This window comes from Topomyia yanbarensis, chromosome 2, assembly GCF_030247195.1.
Source record: "Topomyia yanbarensis strain Yona2022 chromosome 2, ASM3024719v1, whole genome shotgun sequence".
NCBI lineage: Eukaryota > Metazoa > Arthropoda > Insecta > Diptera > Culicidae > Topomyia > Topomyia yanbarensis.
In genome coordinates, this window is record NC_080671.1 from 214,689,215 (window position 1) to 214,703,801 (window position 14,587).

Consider the following 14,587-nt stretch of genomic DNA (forward strand, 5'->3'; position numbering starts at 1 on the left):
GAACCGGAAGTCGGAAGCCATCTCGTGAGTAAGCCATGTGTATTTGTTGGTCACATATACACACACACACATACGCGCACACACAGGCATTTGCCGAATTCGACGAACTAAGTCGAATGGTATATGACACATGGACCTCCGGGCCGGGATTAGATTAACGATGTTCAGAGTGATTGCATAACCTTTCTCTAGGGGAAAGGCAAAAAGAAAAATTGACTCACTCTTAGTCGTTAATAAAAAAGGAAGACAAAAACTAAAATGTTATGATTGTTCGTGATAATTCAAAGCATTAGTTTTAACATTATGCACATTTTGCAGTTACGCCCTTCGGAAAATGGCTAAACTAATGAATAGCAAAGAAATCTGGTGTTTTTGTGAACAGAGGAAAGTTTTCTCTTTTGTTTACTGCTGTGATTTATAATCTACGATTAATAATTTGTCCAAAATTTCCCTTTAAAGTGAATTTTGACCGTATGCTTATTGGGCCTTTTCACAACCCTTGCGATAAATATAGCATTTTTACAAAGTTTCTTTACAATTTGATGCAACATACACTCAATATTTACTTAACGGGTTTGAAAATGATGTTTCATATTTTATTTTATGTTATACTATAAAATTTCTTATGCTTGCTTCGTTAAAGCGGAAGAAAAATTAATAACGGCTATATATTTCAACAGGAGATGCAAAAACAGCTTGATTATTATAAAGCCCAAGCTGCCATACTGGGAATAAAAGCGAATGCCGAGTCGCAACTCTTACCATTTGAAAATCAACCAAAGTATGAAAAACATCAATCCAGTCCAGATCCAGTAAGTATTTACTCAACACAATGTTCTAAATTAAAGCGATCATAAAAGAATTATGTGCAAATAATGACTGTTAAATAATAAGGAACATGCACCCAGTATACTTTTGAATATGCTTTTTGACTTTATCACAAAATTTAAACGATGTAGGGTAAATGGCCGTAAATGATATTAACCCTAAAACGTTGCACTTGCGTTTTCCACCTTAGAACGTTGCACTGGGGTAAAAATGTACCCCACGCGTTTCATCGCAATTTTCGCAGTAAAATTTCAAACAAAGGAAACATTTTCGTCGTTTTTTAATTGCGAAAACAGCTGCGCAAGTGAAAGTAGTTTTAAGTTTTAAAAAAGTGCAATTATTTGGGAGGGTCAATGTTTAAAAATCGGGTTTTGGAAAATACCTCAACATGGGGTGAAAATTGAAATGAAAAAAATATTTCTGGCCAGTAATACATTGGTAACACGCAACGTTACTGTTACAGAAGTAATTGTGCGCAAATTATACTTGCGAGCCACTGCTTTGAAAAACTATAAAAAATAAACAATACAGCAATAAAAATCAACAAAAATGAGAACGATTTGTTGTTCCGCTTCAAAATTAATTTAAATTGATTGAATAAATGATTAAAAACGATTATATAATACTAATTGTTACTTACGTAGTAAAACAACCATTATTTAAACTGGTATTATCACGAATCGCATTTCCACTGACAGCACGAAACCTGACGAAACACTAACGGCAACCGCACACTGGGAAACAAATGTACCCCACGCCAACTTTTAACACCTGCTTCTATGAAGGCTATAAGCAAATTGGCTATGCCACCTTTTCCTACTCTTACTAGGAACTCTAAATTGATTTATGGTTAGGGTGCCGAACTCTCGTCTTTACATGGCTCCAAAGAAGGCTTGGGGTACATTTGTACCCCAGTGCAGCGTTCTAGGGTTAAGTGGGACTAAATGGAAACTAACCAAGATTGGGAGTATTTGGAAAATATGCTACACGACATAGTAAAATGAACTAATGCGCCACTGCACTACACTGCAAAATTTAAAATAGTTTTATTTAGCAAGCTTGCTTATGCTAAAACGCTCGAAAATTGACGTTTTATATTTTCTAAAGTGAGTAATAAGCAGTACATTATCATTTAAGTCCATTGGAAATACTACAGAAAATATCATGAATCGGGTTTTAAATAAAGTAAGATTTTGGTTTTTTGATATTAAATCGCACTACAATAATAATCATGATTGAGAGTACCGGCTTCTGCTATTTACAGGTAGAGGGACTATTTTTGTTGGAATTTTGCTATGAAGGTGATCTATATTCAGGGGTTATACATGCTGTATTGGAAAAAAAACTCTAATTTACTTTTGGCATATTTTGATAGGATATACTATCCTATCAAATTATTTTTTTGGCATATTTTGTTAGGATATACTATGGGATATTAGTAATTCATTTTCAATATGTTCAATCTTTTAAAGAGGGCAGAGATTCTAGTCCTAATCAAAATTATTTTTAGTTCCATTCAAGATAAGCATATTCCAATTTGATCAATATTATTCAGTCAGTAAAACTGTTATTCTGACTCCAATCAAAGTTTCATTTAAATTTCAACTTACAAATTATCAAAATTTTTAGTTTTACCTGTAATCTAATATGGGTTTGCTAAAATATTTTTCTAATTGTTTGCAGAAATCGATATATGTGACGACGATACTGCCAAAAAACAACAAATTGTCCCACTCAAGATCAATTACCCTACATAGAACGTTTCCAATAAAAAAGCTTACATTACCAAAATCTGATTTCATTTAAATTCATTTTTAAATCCTACCAATATTTGGCGCATGTTAAGCCAAAGAGGATCAAGTGGAATTTTGAGATACATGCTCTAAAAACGCTATCGAATGCAACATAGCACTAGTGACGCCCACATCTATTTATTTTTGTCAACACAAATAGTAAACGAAAGCAAAGAAGTGTTCATTAACTTGCTATGTTAACGGTAAGTTATCTAAAAATGCATTTTAACATGAAAGCATGTTTTGGCTTGATGAATCGGATGAATTCGTAGGGTTGCCACCTCTGAAGAGGCTTTAACCCGGAGATTTTCACTGACCTGGTGGTGGATTTTGAGCGGAACTAGATAGCGATTGGAATCAAAGTGATTGCTCGGCATTTTAGATCACTTCAATCGCTTTAATTTCACTTCCCCGACTAAGTGCCAAGAATACAAAAGCACCCGCTACTCTCGCTGTGGAGGATAAGTCGAACGTGCATTGCTCTCCTTCATAACTAACGGGAAAACGAGAGCAAATGGGGCATGACAGCGGCATCACTTGAGAAGCACTATGTGGTGTCGATTAGGAAAGCCCGGGGCTTGTTGGCGGTTGGGGTAAGTTGGCGGAATCCCCTTTTCTTCGTTTCTATTAGTCATAAAGCTCTGTCTCTCGTTGTGAACCTCAAGTAATATGAAACGCATTATCCAATCTGTTATTGTTGCAAAACATTTCGGGGCTGGGGTAAGTTGGCGGCTTTTCTGCGTCACATATTGTTGTCTCTAGAAATGAAGACAACTTATCAAGCATTTTCATAAAATTCAGAGATGTTCCCAACAGTCTGCCCTTTCATGCAACGTGTTCTATTTTGCAAGATCTACCCTCAATCGAAGCGTTCGAAAATGAAAACTGAAAACACCACCAACTAGCCCCGGGCTCCCCTATTCATCACCAAATGTCACAACAAAGGGGGCAAAACTCACCTCCTAAGCCAATAGTTAAGGGTCGCTGCAGGAGTAGCAACAATGCCGGAAGAACTCGATTGATGTTGAACTAGTCAGTTGAATTAGAACAAATCTGCCATATCTTGGTGCAGGTGGTGATAAGCACCTCTAACAGTGAAGTGATTTGGTAAATTTGCAGCAAAATAACTTTTTTACTCCATTTTGAGCGACTTAGTGGGATGCAACACTTCAATTTGGTAATTAAATGAAGAATAAAATTCTTTTAGTATTTCTTTTACCAATGGAACTTATCTTTCTAAATATGAAAATATATATGCTAAACCTTTAAAGCTTCAGGATGATTTTTAATTCATTTTCTAAAAAAATGTAAATACGTCCTCGTTTGACACTATCGGTCTTCCTTGACGGTGAATTTAGCCACATAGGTTAGCATTTTTGACAGTTATCCCAGCAAAGGTATAGGGATCAAGGTAGTTCAATGGAAGGTGTTTATTGTAAAAATTTAGTTTTATAAAATAATTTGTATATGTTATTTTGCATACAAAAATGTGAAAAAGAAGTTCGATTACGTATCTTTAACGTTGGCTGCATCGAAAGAAATCCAAAAAGGATATGGCCTAATGACCCAATTGTATATATATTTATTTATATATATATATATATATATATATATATATATATATATATATATATATATATATATATATATATATATATATATATATATATATATATATATATATATATATATATATATATATATATATATATATATATATATATATATATATATATATATATATATATATATATATATATATATATATATATATATATATATATATATATATATATATATATATATATATATATATATATATATATATATATATATATATATATATATATATATATATATATATAGCGAAATACAGTAATGTTTCGATTATATCACGGTCGGTCTGTATTTTAGCGTGATATATTCAAAACAAAGCAAATAATTACATTCAAGCATTAACCCATGTATTTCTATAAACAAATAGTAATAAAAAGTTAAAAGGAGTCAAAAATAATCAATCATAGTAGGGTAATGAGCCTATTTTTGCCTTATTTCTATTATCACAATACCCATTTAAAACCGTTGGTTAGAGCAGCGTCTGCCATCTTTGTTCAACGCATTGGGTCAAACGGTATGGCATCAGCGGATAATTTTTCTCCACACAGCTTCACTTTACCTATCCCGTACCGTTTCTTAAAATTGTTGAATCACCCAAAACTAAACTTGAAGGAATCTGGCACGCTAAGGTTTTGGACAAATATCTTGAATATTAAAATCGGTGTATTCGAAGAGACTACGATTCAATTTTCGTTGTTTCAACATCCATAGAGATAGTCCCATCTCCAATTGTTGATGTTGTCCTTTGAAAAGAAAAGTATTCACATTAATTCAAGATTGATGCATGTCTCGTCATACCTACCATATCGCGTATTTTGGTTTTCTCATTATTTTTGGTAGATTTTCTTGTGGATAACAATTAAGTGAATAAAAAGAAATCAATTTGTTTACTCGTTATACTAGACGGCTTCTTGAGGACACGGCAAATAAGTTACGAAGAATTTAAAATTAAAATTGGAATCGGCCGATAGATATTTCGGCAATCCTATTAACTGCAACAAAGTTTTTGGTAAAACATGATTTCGAGATTATTCACGTTTAAAGTTTCGCGCCACGCTCACGTAAAGGAACTACGCTACAACTTTGCTTCTACTGCTTAAACATCTATAAACATACCGATTTTCCGATACTTTCTTAAGAATCTGTACTTTAAGATAAACGAATACAAAAGATCGATTTTTTGACCGACCTCATCATATATAATCCGAAAGCCAATAATAGGCTCATTACCCTACATGTAAATAAGCAAATCAATTGTAAAAAATCCTGAAAGTACCAGGACACAACATGTGGCTTGATTGGATCAAAACGTAGTGTGTCTTGTCCGTTTTTGAATAATCTATATAATCGAGACAAAACCGTGATATAATCGAGGGTGATATAAACAAGTATTGATATAAACGCATAGTGATATAATCGAAACATTAATGTATTACTTTCCCTAATTTGTAGTTAATTTGATTTGGTTTTCATTTTCAATGCTTTGTAAAAGAAATCAGCAATATTTGGTGAACTACTCTTCGCCACCTTGAAACGAAGGGTTTAGTCGGCAAAATAAATTTGAACCAGAGTAATAGTTCACTTTTTAAATATTTTGTGAAGAAACTATTAATTCCAAAAAAAATGAAATTATGCTTCTTCCCACCAAACCCGGAGAAATTGATGATAAGCCCGGAGGCCCGGAGATCGTTCCCGAAAACCGGAGTCTCCGGGTCAAATCCGGAGGGGTGGCAACCCTATGAATTCGTCTAATTCCCAGTAATCCGAATTTCCATTGACATGTTCCAGTACTGGGATATTATTTGTAAATTTCAATTTAATCGTAACTATTCGGATGTCCAAATTTTTGGAATTGTATCTTATAATTATGAGCTCCTTTGATGATTTGAAACCGGAACAGGTTCATAGTCTCTTTTCGTGAGTAACCGTTTCGAACGTAAATCTTTAAATGGTCTCATAACAAACTTCTGCAATTCCAATAAATTTGAACTTTGATACCTATATTGACAGGATTCTATTGCTTGCTAATTGTTGATGATGATGATGATGGTCCCACCTCATACCCCCACAAAGGTGTGAGCTGAACGAGTTATCTAGAAGATAATTAATATTTTAAATCATGACAAGACCAGTTAACAAAAAAAACGGACTGGTTCAATTTACAGACATAGCCTTTCCTTCAAAAGAACGTAACCAAATATATTTCGAATATTCCATCAACAACCAGGGTCCATCAAGAAAATTTCCATTCCGGGAAGATACTTGATAGAATCGGGAATTGAACCCAATAGCTTCCATTTATGATATTTCTCTGTAAGACTCCTCCCGCCTGACCAAGACATCGGTACTACCACCTGCTAAGGTGAGAAGTGACGAGCCTAGTGGCAGTGCAGAGTCTAATCGAGTTATATCATCCACATCAGGCCCCTTTATTGAAAGTTGCGTACCACTAACCCAAGGCAAACCAGGGATATTCCTATCCGGGAATACTCTGGATTGATCAGGAATTGAACCCGATATCTTGTTTTATCAGAAGAAGTCTCCAAGCCCCCCACTCAACGAACCAACTCCGTTATTGCCGCTATGGCAGCAATAACCGAGATTAACTCTATTGTCGAGCAAAGCCAGCAAAGCAACTCCATCATCAAATCAGACCCTGATCACAACAAAAGTCTAAAAGCTTCAATTCAACCCGATGAGCTCTTAGTACTGGTCACCATGTTCGATTTCAAGTTAGTCTCTATCTGCTTATCGCGCGCGTGGCTCAGACTTCTGTAGACATCTCATTATTTTCAAAAACTATAATAAACAATTAACAAAAATCCATCATCATCATAGCGAATATAATAACTTAGTGTGACTAAATGCAAATAATAGAAGAGAAAAAAAATACAATCTTCGTGGTATTACATAGTTATTCAAACAACTCCAAAATATAAAAATTCAAAAAATCTGTCTACAAAGCAGATTTTACGTGTGAAATACACTCAAGTTTTTTTTACGCGGTTTTTTTTGCGCGGTATTTTTTACGCGGTTTTTTTACGCGGATTTTGAATTTTACGCGGTTTTCATTTACGCGGATTTTGAAATTTACGCGGTTTTCATTTACGCGGATTTTGAAATTTACGCGGTTTTCATTTACGCGGTTTTTGAAATTTACGCGGTTTTCATTTACGCGGATTTTGGAATTTACGCGGTATCTATCAATGAGGTTCCCTCTATCGCGGATTCTTAAATTTAAGTGGTCTTCATTTACGCGGATTTTGAAATTTACGCGGTTTTCATTTACGCGGATTTTGAAATTTACGCGGTTTTCATTTACGCGGATTTTGAAATTTACGCGGTTTTCATTTACGCGGATTTTGAAATTTACGCGGTTTTCATTTACGCGGATTTTGAAATTTACGCGGTTTTCATTTACGCGGTTTTCATTTACGCGGCTCGTATCCCCCGCGTAAAAAAAACCTGAGTGTACATAGTGTTTTGAACTCCGCTAATGTTGCCGCACGTTTAATATGTCTAGGCATCGAATTGAAAAAACTTATTCCTTTGTACAACAAGGAGTTCTGTGATCTACTAAATAAAAAGTTAGGTGTTCTTGCATCAGACGCGTTTCTAGTGTTGTACCTATGCACATCACTTCCTCTTTCAATTCGATCACACAAATATCGAGGCAGCATTCCATTAATAATTTTAAAAATGAACATCATTGTTAAGTAATAAATTGTTTGCTTCACAGAGAGCCATTGTAATGCGCTTAGCATGAAATTAGAGGAAGTGTATCTGTTACATTTTAAAATTAATCGCATGATTCTATTTTGCAATCGCTGTAACCTCAATATTTGTGATTGATTGGCAAGAAACAAAATGGACGGGCAGAAGTCAATATGTGGTGAAACAATAGATTTATATAATAAAATTTTACTACTAATTGTTAAATCATTTTTCACACGACACAATATACCATACTTTTTAGCAATCTTTTTGATGACATTGTCGATGTGAGACCTAAAGGTTAACTTGTCATCAATGATTATTCCAAGATATTTTAATTCACTAACGCGATCAATAGTCTCACCATTTATTTCAACGTTAACGTCAGGCCTAGTATTAGCCGAAGAGATAATCATATATTTATTATTATTATTATTATTTATTTATAAAGGTTTTAACCACAAGGGTCATTCGCCTTTTTTAGAAATAATAAACATTTCAGGAAATTACATTTCAAAAGTATAAGAAAAATGCGAAAATTATTGCGATCGTCTGTCCTGGGCGCACTGCTTGCTGTTTCTCGTTATCTTTCTCGGGGGCGAAGCGTTATTGCCATTATTCCCTTTACCGTTTGCTGCTTGTTGGTTAATATGTGTGTCCTCTTCATCGCTCTCGTGTACGTCCATATCACTATCGCTAGAGTTGGTTGATTGTTCACTGTTGGCTGATATTTGATGCTTTTTGTGTTTACTAGTGACCTTGGTGTATCCGTCTTCTTTTTTAGTCATTCCTGCGGCCGGTGTACTGGATGTTTGCTTTGGGCTATCGGAGATTATCTTTTGGCCGGTTGACTGTGGTTTAGCGGTGGAAGGCTGTTTATCAGTGCGTGTTGTAGTAGATCCATTTTCAGCAGCAGTTTTAGCGCATGGTTTACCGTAGTGTGCCGTTTGGTTGCAGAACTGGCACGTGGGCGTCTGTCCAGGGTATGTGCAAAGGGTTTTTTGAATGTAGGTAATCCCTTGAGAAGATTTGCATTCGAAGGTCAAGTAAGATGGTATAGGTTTGTGCAGCTGCATTCTGACGATACGAACCCCGTTGAGAATACCGGGGAAAAAGTTTCTCCAGGTGTCATTCTTGACGGATTCCACTTCTCCGTATTGGGACATGTATTTTTTAATGTACTCGGAGCTGGTGCGCGGTGCCAAATCATGCAATAAAACTTCAGTAAAATCTCGGTCTATATAGACGGGGATCTTGGTTTTAATGTTTTCGTATTCGATTTCGTGTTGCATATTATTCATCACACTAAAGAATTCTGCATCGGATAGCGTCTGGAACGTTATTAGTATCACGTTTTTTGTATGATGCAGCTGGAGGTGTGTAACTGCCGCAAGATCAAGATTCATGTTCACTTTTATTAACTGTTCCACCTCACGCACTGTAGGTCTTCGTCGAGTTTGCATAAAGTCAATCACGACAGTGTTTTCCCTTAGCGGGCGCACTTTGCTTTTTTGTTCGCTCATTTTGCTCACCGTGGGGCAACGAGGCTTTTTTCTGTTACTGATGTAAAGAAGAAACGAAGCGACGCGGGTAAAAATTCGTTCGTTTGCTTTGCTGTGAACGAGCGGTGTGTATTTAGCTTCTGGTCTGTGCGAGATCAAGGACTAGACTGATCATATATTTAGTTTTAGCAACATTTAACTTTAATTGTTTAAATTTTAACCAACGAGCAAGGGAATGCAAATCTTTGTTCAAATGCGCCACGGCTTCATCTATATCCTTAGCTGCAATGAACAGAACAGTGTCGTCAGCAAACAAATTTAAGTCGCAAAATCGTAAAACTCGCCTAATGTCATTTATATACATAATAAATAAAATAGGACCCAAGACACTACCTTGCGGCACTCCAAGAGGATTGTCGAGAGGACTAGATACAAAATCGTTAAAACTAGTTTTCTGAGCTCTATCACATAGATAGTTTTCAAACCACTTATGTGCTATCCCTCCGATACCAAATCACTCTAAAGTTTTCAAAAGTAAAGGTCTCGAAATTGTCTCAAAAGTGCGTTTCAGATCCAAAAATACAGCAAAAATAGTCTCTTTAACCTCGATTTTCTCTTTCCATTTTGCTAACACTAGATTCAAAGCGGTTTCGCAAGAGTGTCCCTCTCGGTATCCCGATTGCTCCGGAATTAGCAAATTATTATTATTCAAATAACTCATCAGCTGGCCCTTAACAGCAAGTTCTAAAATTTTCTCTAATGTGTGCAACATGTTAATGGGGCGGTACTCTTCGGCTTTATTCGTCCCAGTAACTTTGGGAATAGGAATCACAAGTGACTCCTTCCAAACTGTCGGCACGTGCCCAGTTTGTAGCGATTCATTTACAAGGTCCAGCAGATCGTGTCCGATGACATGAAAGCAATCCTGTATCACTTTTGCATTGACATTATCGATACCAGCCAATTTTCCCAAAGAAAAACAAATATCTTTCAATTGTTCAAAAGTGATTGGGTGAAATCCGTCAAATCTACAGTTAGTATTAATCGACTGTGTTATTTTCACAGGTTCACTGACCAGCTCAATACTTTGATTGATCAGTTGGACACTGTTAACGAAATAACTGTTCAATTTTTCAGCTATTATTTGTTCAGATTGTTCTTCTATCCCGTTAAAAGTTATGGACTGCGAGGAACTACGTTTAGGTTTAATTAAATTCTTTAGGATTTTCCATAACTCTTTGCTGTTGTTTTGATGTTGATCGATCTTCCTTTGAATATATTCACATTTGGTCTTCTTTAAGGCCCGTGAATAAATATTCCGCGTGTGTGTGTACCCATTCCAAAGACGTTCACTATTAGTTCTGCAAAATTTCTTGTACTTTTTATCCCTTTTACGTTTAAGGCGCAAAAGATCTAAAGAGTACCAGCTGTTCGAGTTATTTGAATTAACAAACTTTTGAGAAACTAAACTATTTGTACACTCTTTTAACACGTTAGTTAGAACAGCTGTCTTGTTATCCAAATTTCCATTCAATTCCGTAAAATCCATTCTTCTCGAAACCAGTTGAGACATAGCTTGTTTCGAATATCTTTTCCAGCACTTGATTTTAACTTTATCCTCTTCACGATTAGGTTCATTCTCCAGTAAAATTGAAATTGTCTCATGGTCTGAAATTTTACAATCGGCCTCTACATACGAATGAACCCCATCAAAATTGGAATACACGTGATCTATCAATGTTTTACTGTGTCTGGAAATTCTTGTAAACTCACTAACCGTTTGCTTGAAATTGAAAAACTCTGCCAACTGCTTCAACTGATTCGAATTTTGATCATTGAGCCAATCAATATTGAAATCGCCCGAAATTACATTAAGTTTACTTAAGTCAACGAAATTCTCCCACCAGTTTTCTAAAATTTCTAAAAACCGTCGATCGCTTGAACTAGGAGAATGGTATACTACTGCAAAATTTCCCATCTGCATGCTTCTTTCAACTGATATACCCAAGAACCAATTATTATCAACTGCTTCGTTTAACCGAACGTTGAATTTAATCGATTCTTTGGCGTAAATAGCAACTCCACCGGTATGTCTGGAATGAGATAGGCAAAAAGCAACTTTATAACCCGGAATGCTATACTGATCAAATGCATCAGCATCAACAATATGTGTTTCTGATATTAAAACCAACAATGGACGTTTTTTTTCTACAAGATGTCGCATTGCGACAAAGTTTGTAGATAACCCAGCTATATTTAAATACAATGTTTCAGACAACCTCTCGTTTGTTAGTTGCTATTCACTTGACAAAACGTTGCTTTTTTCAATTCTAGCAGTCTCCGATATACTGAACACTGCTTACTAAATGCCGCATGATTTACGTCCAAATTCATTTTACGTTCATTATTCTTTTTAATACAATTAACGCATTTAAAATCCGTCGACGAGCATTCAGATGTTCTATGTACTCCATTACATCTGGAGCATGTTTCTTTATTCACGCATCCCGTGCTCTTATGACCATATTCTCCACAGTTGAAGCAGCGCAGCACGTTAAAGGCCTCAAAAACAGAACACCTTTCCCAACCAATGTTTACCGCACGGGCTGACATCAGGCTGCTATAAGTGTCCTTATCAACTTCAATTATAACATTGTATTTGTTATATTTGAAGCGTGGATTTTGGAAATTGGCAACAACTTTAACATATTCAAACGGAATACCCTCATTCTGACTCTTCAATAAGTCAATGAAGACTTCTTCAGAGTATCGATCACTCATCCCCATTATTTTTATCTTCGGTTTACCGGGTATCGGTATAACAGTATTATACTTTTTACCCAGATTGCTTACAATGTTTTCTTTCACCGATTCAATATTATCCCGAGTTGCACACTCCACAATAATCGAGCCATCTTTACCATTTTTAAAGTTGCTAATTTTGTGCACCTTTGGATCTAATTTATTTTTTAATTCATTTCTCGTGTCGTCACTCGATTGCAACGCTCGACTGGTTTAATCACAATGACCGGGCGAGCCTTACGTTTCGTTTGACTTCTAGTTCTAATTTTATTCGTCCCTGTAGCTCCCGACAAAACATTCGCGTAAGTAATTCTACTATTTTTATCAAAAACCTCGTCATTATTTCCATCATCGTCTATTTCAATTAACATCGGTTCATCTTCTTTATTGGTCAAAATTTTTCGTTTTCTACTGGGATTCCCGTCAGATTCAGAATGAACCTTCGTATTACTAAAATTCCTCTTTCTGTTCATTCCAACTAAACGAACGTCGATTTTTCCCTTTTCGTTTCGTTACGACAAGTTTCTAAAATACTGTGCAATGGCTTTTGTCATGAAAAAAAAATCATCAAATTTCCATGAACATTTAAAAATATACTTTTAATCCACATAACAGTGTGATGATACATGTCTTATAACTTGGTGTTTGTGTGTTGCTTCGAACTGTCGCATTGTTGATCTGCGTGCTCTGATAAATCAAAGTTTTTCTCGCGGAAAAACCTTTACTTCGTCTAAAATAACCGATTAAGTTATAGTGCTATAGCCATCGTTCTGACTGCACTAATTTGTTGTTTTTAAATAACAGGCGTGATCGAAATTAATCCATTTCATCTCTCGCCTCCGAAATCCGACTGCGGCATTCACCATTGTTTCATATCTTTATGCTGTAAAACACCAAAGTAATAAAACGTCGTCATGAACCAGCTAAACCTAAATAAACCGTGTGGAAAATGCAAAAAAGAAATTGAAGAATCAGACACAGCTATTTGCGAAGGATTCTGGAATGGAATTCGTTACTTTCACAAACTCAGCACCGGTCTAACGAAAGAAGAATTATCTGCCTGTAGTGGGACACACGTTACATGGATGTGTGACAATTGCCGCGATCTATTGGAAGACGTAAGATTCCGCAATTCCGTTAGCTCAGTTGAGTTAGCCCATAAATTGCGAGAAAAGCAGCATAAAAGTGATATAGAATGTGTGAAGCAGAGTGTCGCGTCACTGAATGCTACCGTGGTTAATCTAGTGGAGCGCCTATCTTCGGAAAGCAACGAAAGTGTTAACGAAATTCCTCGCCTATGTTCTACAAAAATTCAATCCAGTTCGGAAACAGTATCTCTCGATAAAACGATGAAAGATAGTTTTACGCTGTTTTTGACAAACATTAAAAACGACGTCAGTGAACAAGAAATTTGTATTAGACTGCTTAAATGTAAACGATTCTCCAAAAGTCAAAAAGCTTGTTTCGAGTTGGCAGGACGTCACAACGTTAGACTACGTCTCGTTCAAGGTGGAATTGAACGCAAGCTTGAAAAAACGCGCTCTTACATCTAGCACATGGCCTCGTGGAGTGCGATGTAGAGAATTTAGGGCAGCGGTTCTCAACCATGTTTGCTCCGCGGACCCCTTCGAAATCACCTTGGGTCATCGCGGACCCCTTCGAAATTATCCTGGGTGGTCGCGGACCACCACTATTTAACATCAATTTATATGCTGTCAATATATTATTTTCAGTCTGATACGATAGAAAAAACTTGAAGTTTCAATATCCATTCGTAAAAGATTTTCCTCTTCGTGGACCCCCAGCAACGAATTCACGCACGGAAAACCGATTCATCACAATTTCAACTAAAAAATTAGTTGAGTTTTTGGTTTCGTCTAGTTAATATTTGGGCGAACTAAATTTTTGTTGAAAACAATAATCCAACGTTGTTGGTTTGATGCTGTCAGTTTCAGTCTGGACACGAACGTTTCATCCTAGCACAAAACTTAAAAAGCTAAAGCACAAAACTTGAAAAGCTACATGAGCTAAAGCTTGAAACGCTTGTCTCAGCTTCTAAGGGGCCGTACACAAATGACGTAGCTTTTTTCGGCGATTTTTGACCCCTCCCTCCCCCCTCGTAGCATTTGGTCACAAAATTGTAACCTCCCCCTCATAAATAACGTAGCATTTACCTACCCCCTACCCCTAGTCCTATGCAAAGCGATCGGGGGATGAAAAAAAAATTACAAATGTTTTTCAATTATTTTAAATACATGTCCTTTCAAAATGTTTGACAACTTTTATCAGCATTTTCATTATAACAGCAAATCGTGTGTAAAATAAGCCCAT

The 14,587-nt window shown here is 36.0% G+C and overlaps 1 protein-coding gene across 11 annotated transcripts in view; it reads left to right on the forward strand.

The window, feature by feature from the left end:
- LOC131682870 (lysosomal-associated transmembrane protein 4B) overlaps window positions 1–14,587 on the forward strand; it is an 897,979-nt gene that overhangs the window by 877,233 nt on the left and 6,159 nt on the right. For 9 of the 11 annotated variants that reach the window (XR_009304220.1, XM_058964649.1, XM_058964641.1 and 6 more), the window contains one exon: window positions 681–812. The exons of the other annotated variants lie outside the window; for them this stretch is intronic. Coding sequence is in view for 8 of the 9 variants with exons in the window: in XM_058964649.1 (XP_058820632.1) it covers window positions 681–812 (132 nt within the window). In the remaining variant the exon portion in view is untranslated. The remainder of the gene's footprint in view (window positions 1–680; window positions 813–14,587) is intronic. 11 annotated transcript variants of the gene reach the window in all.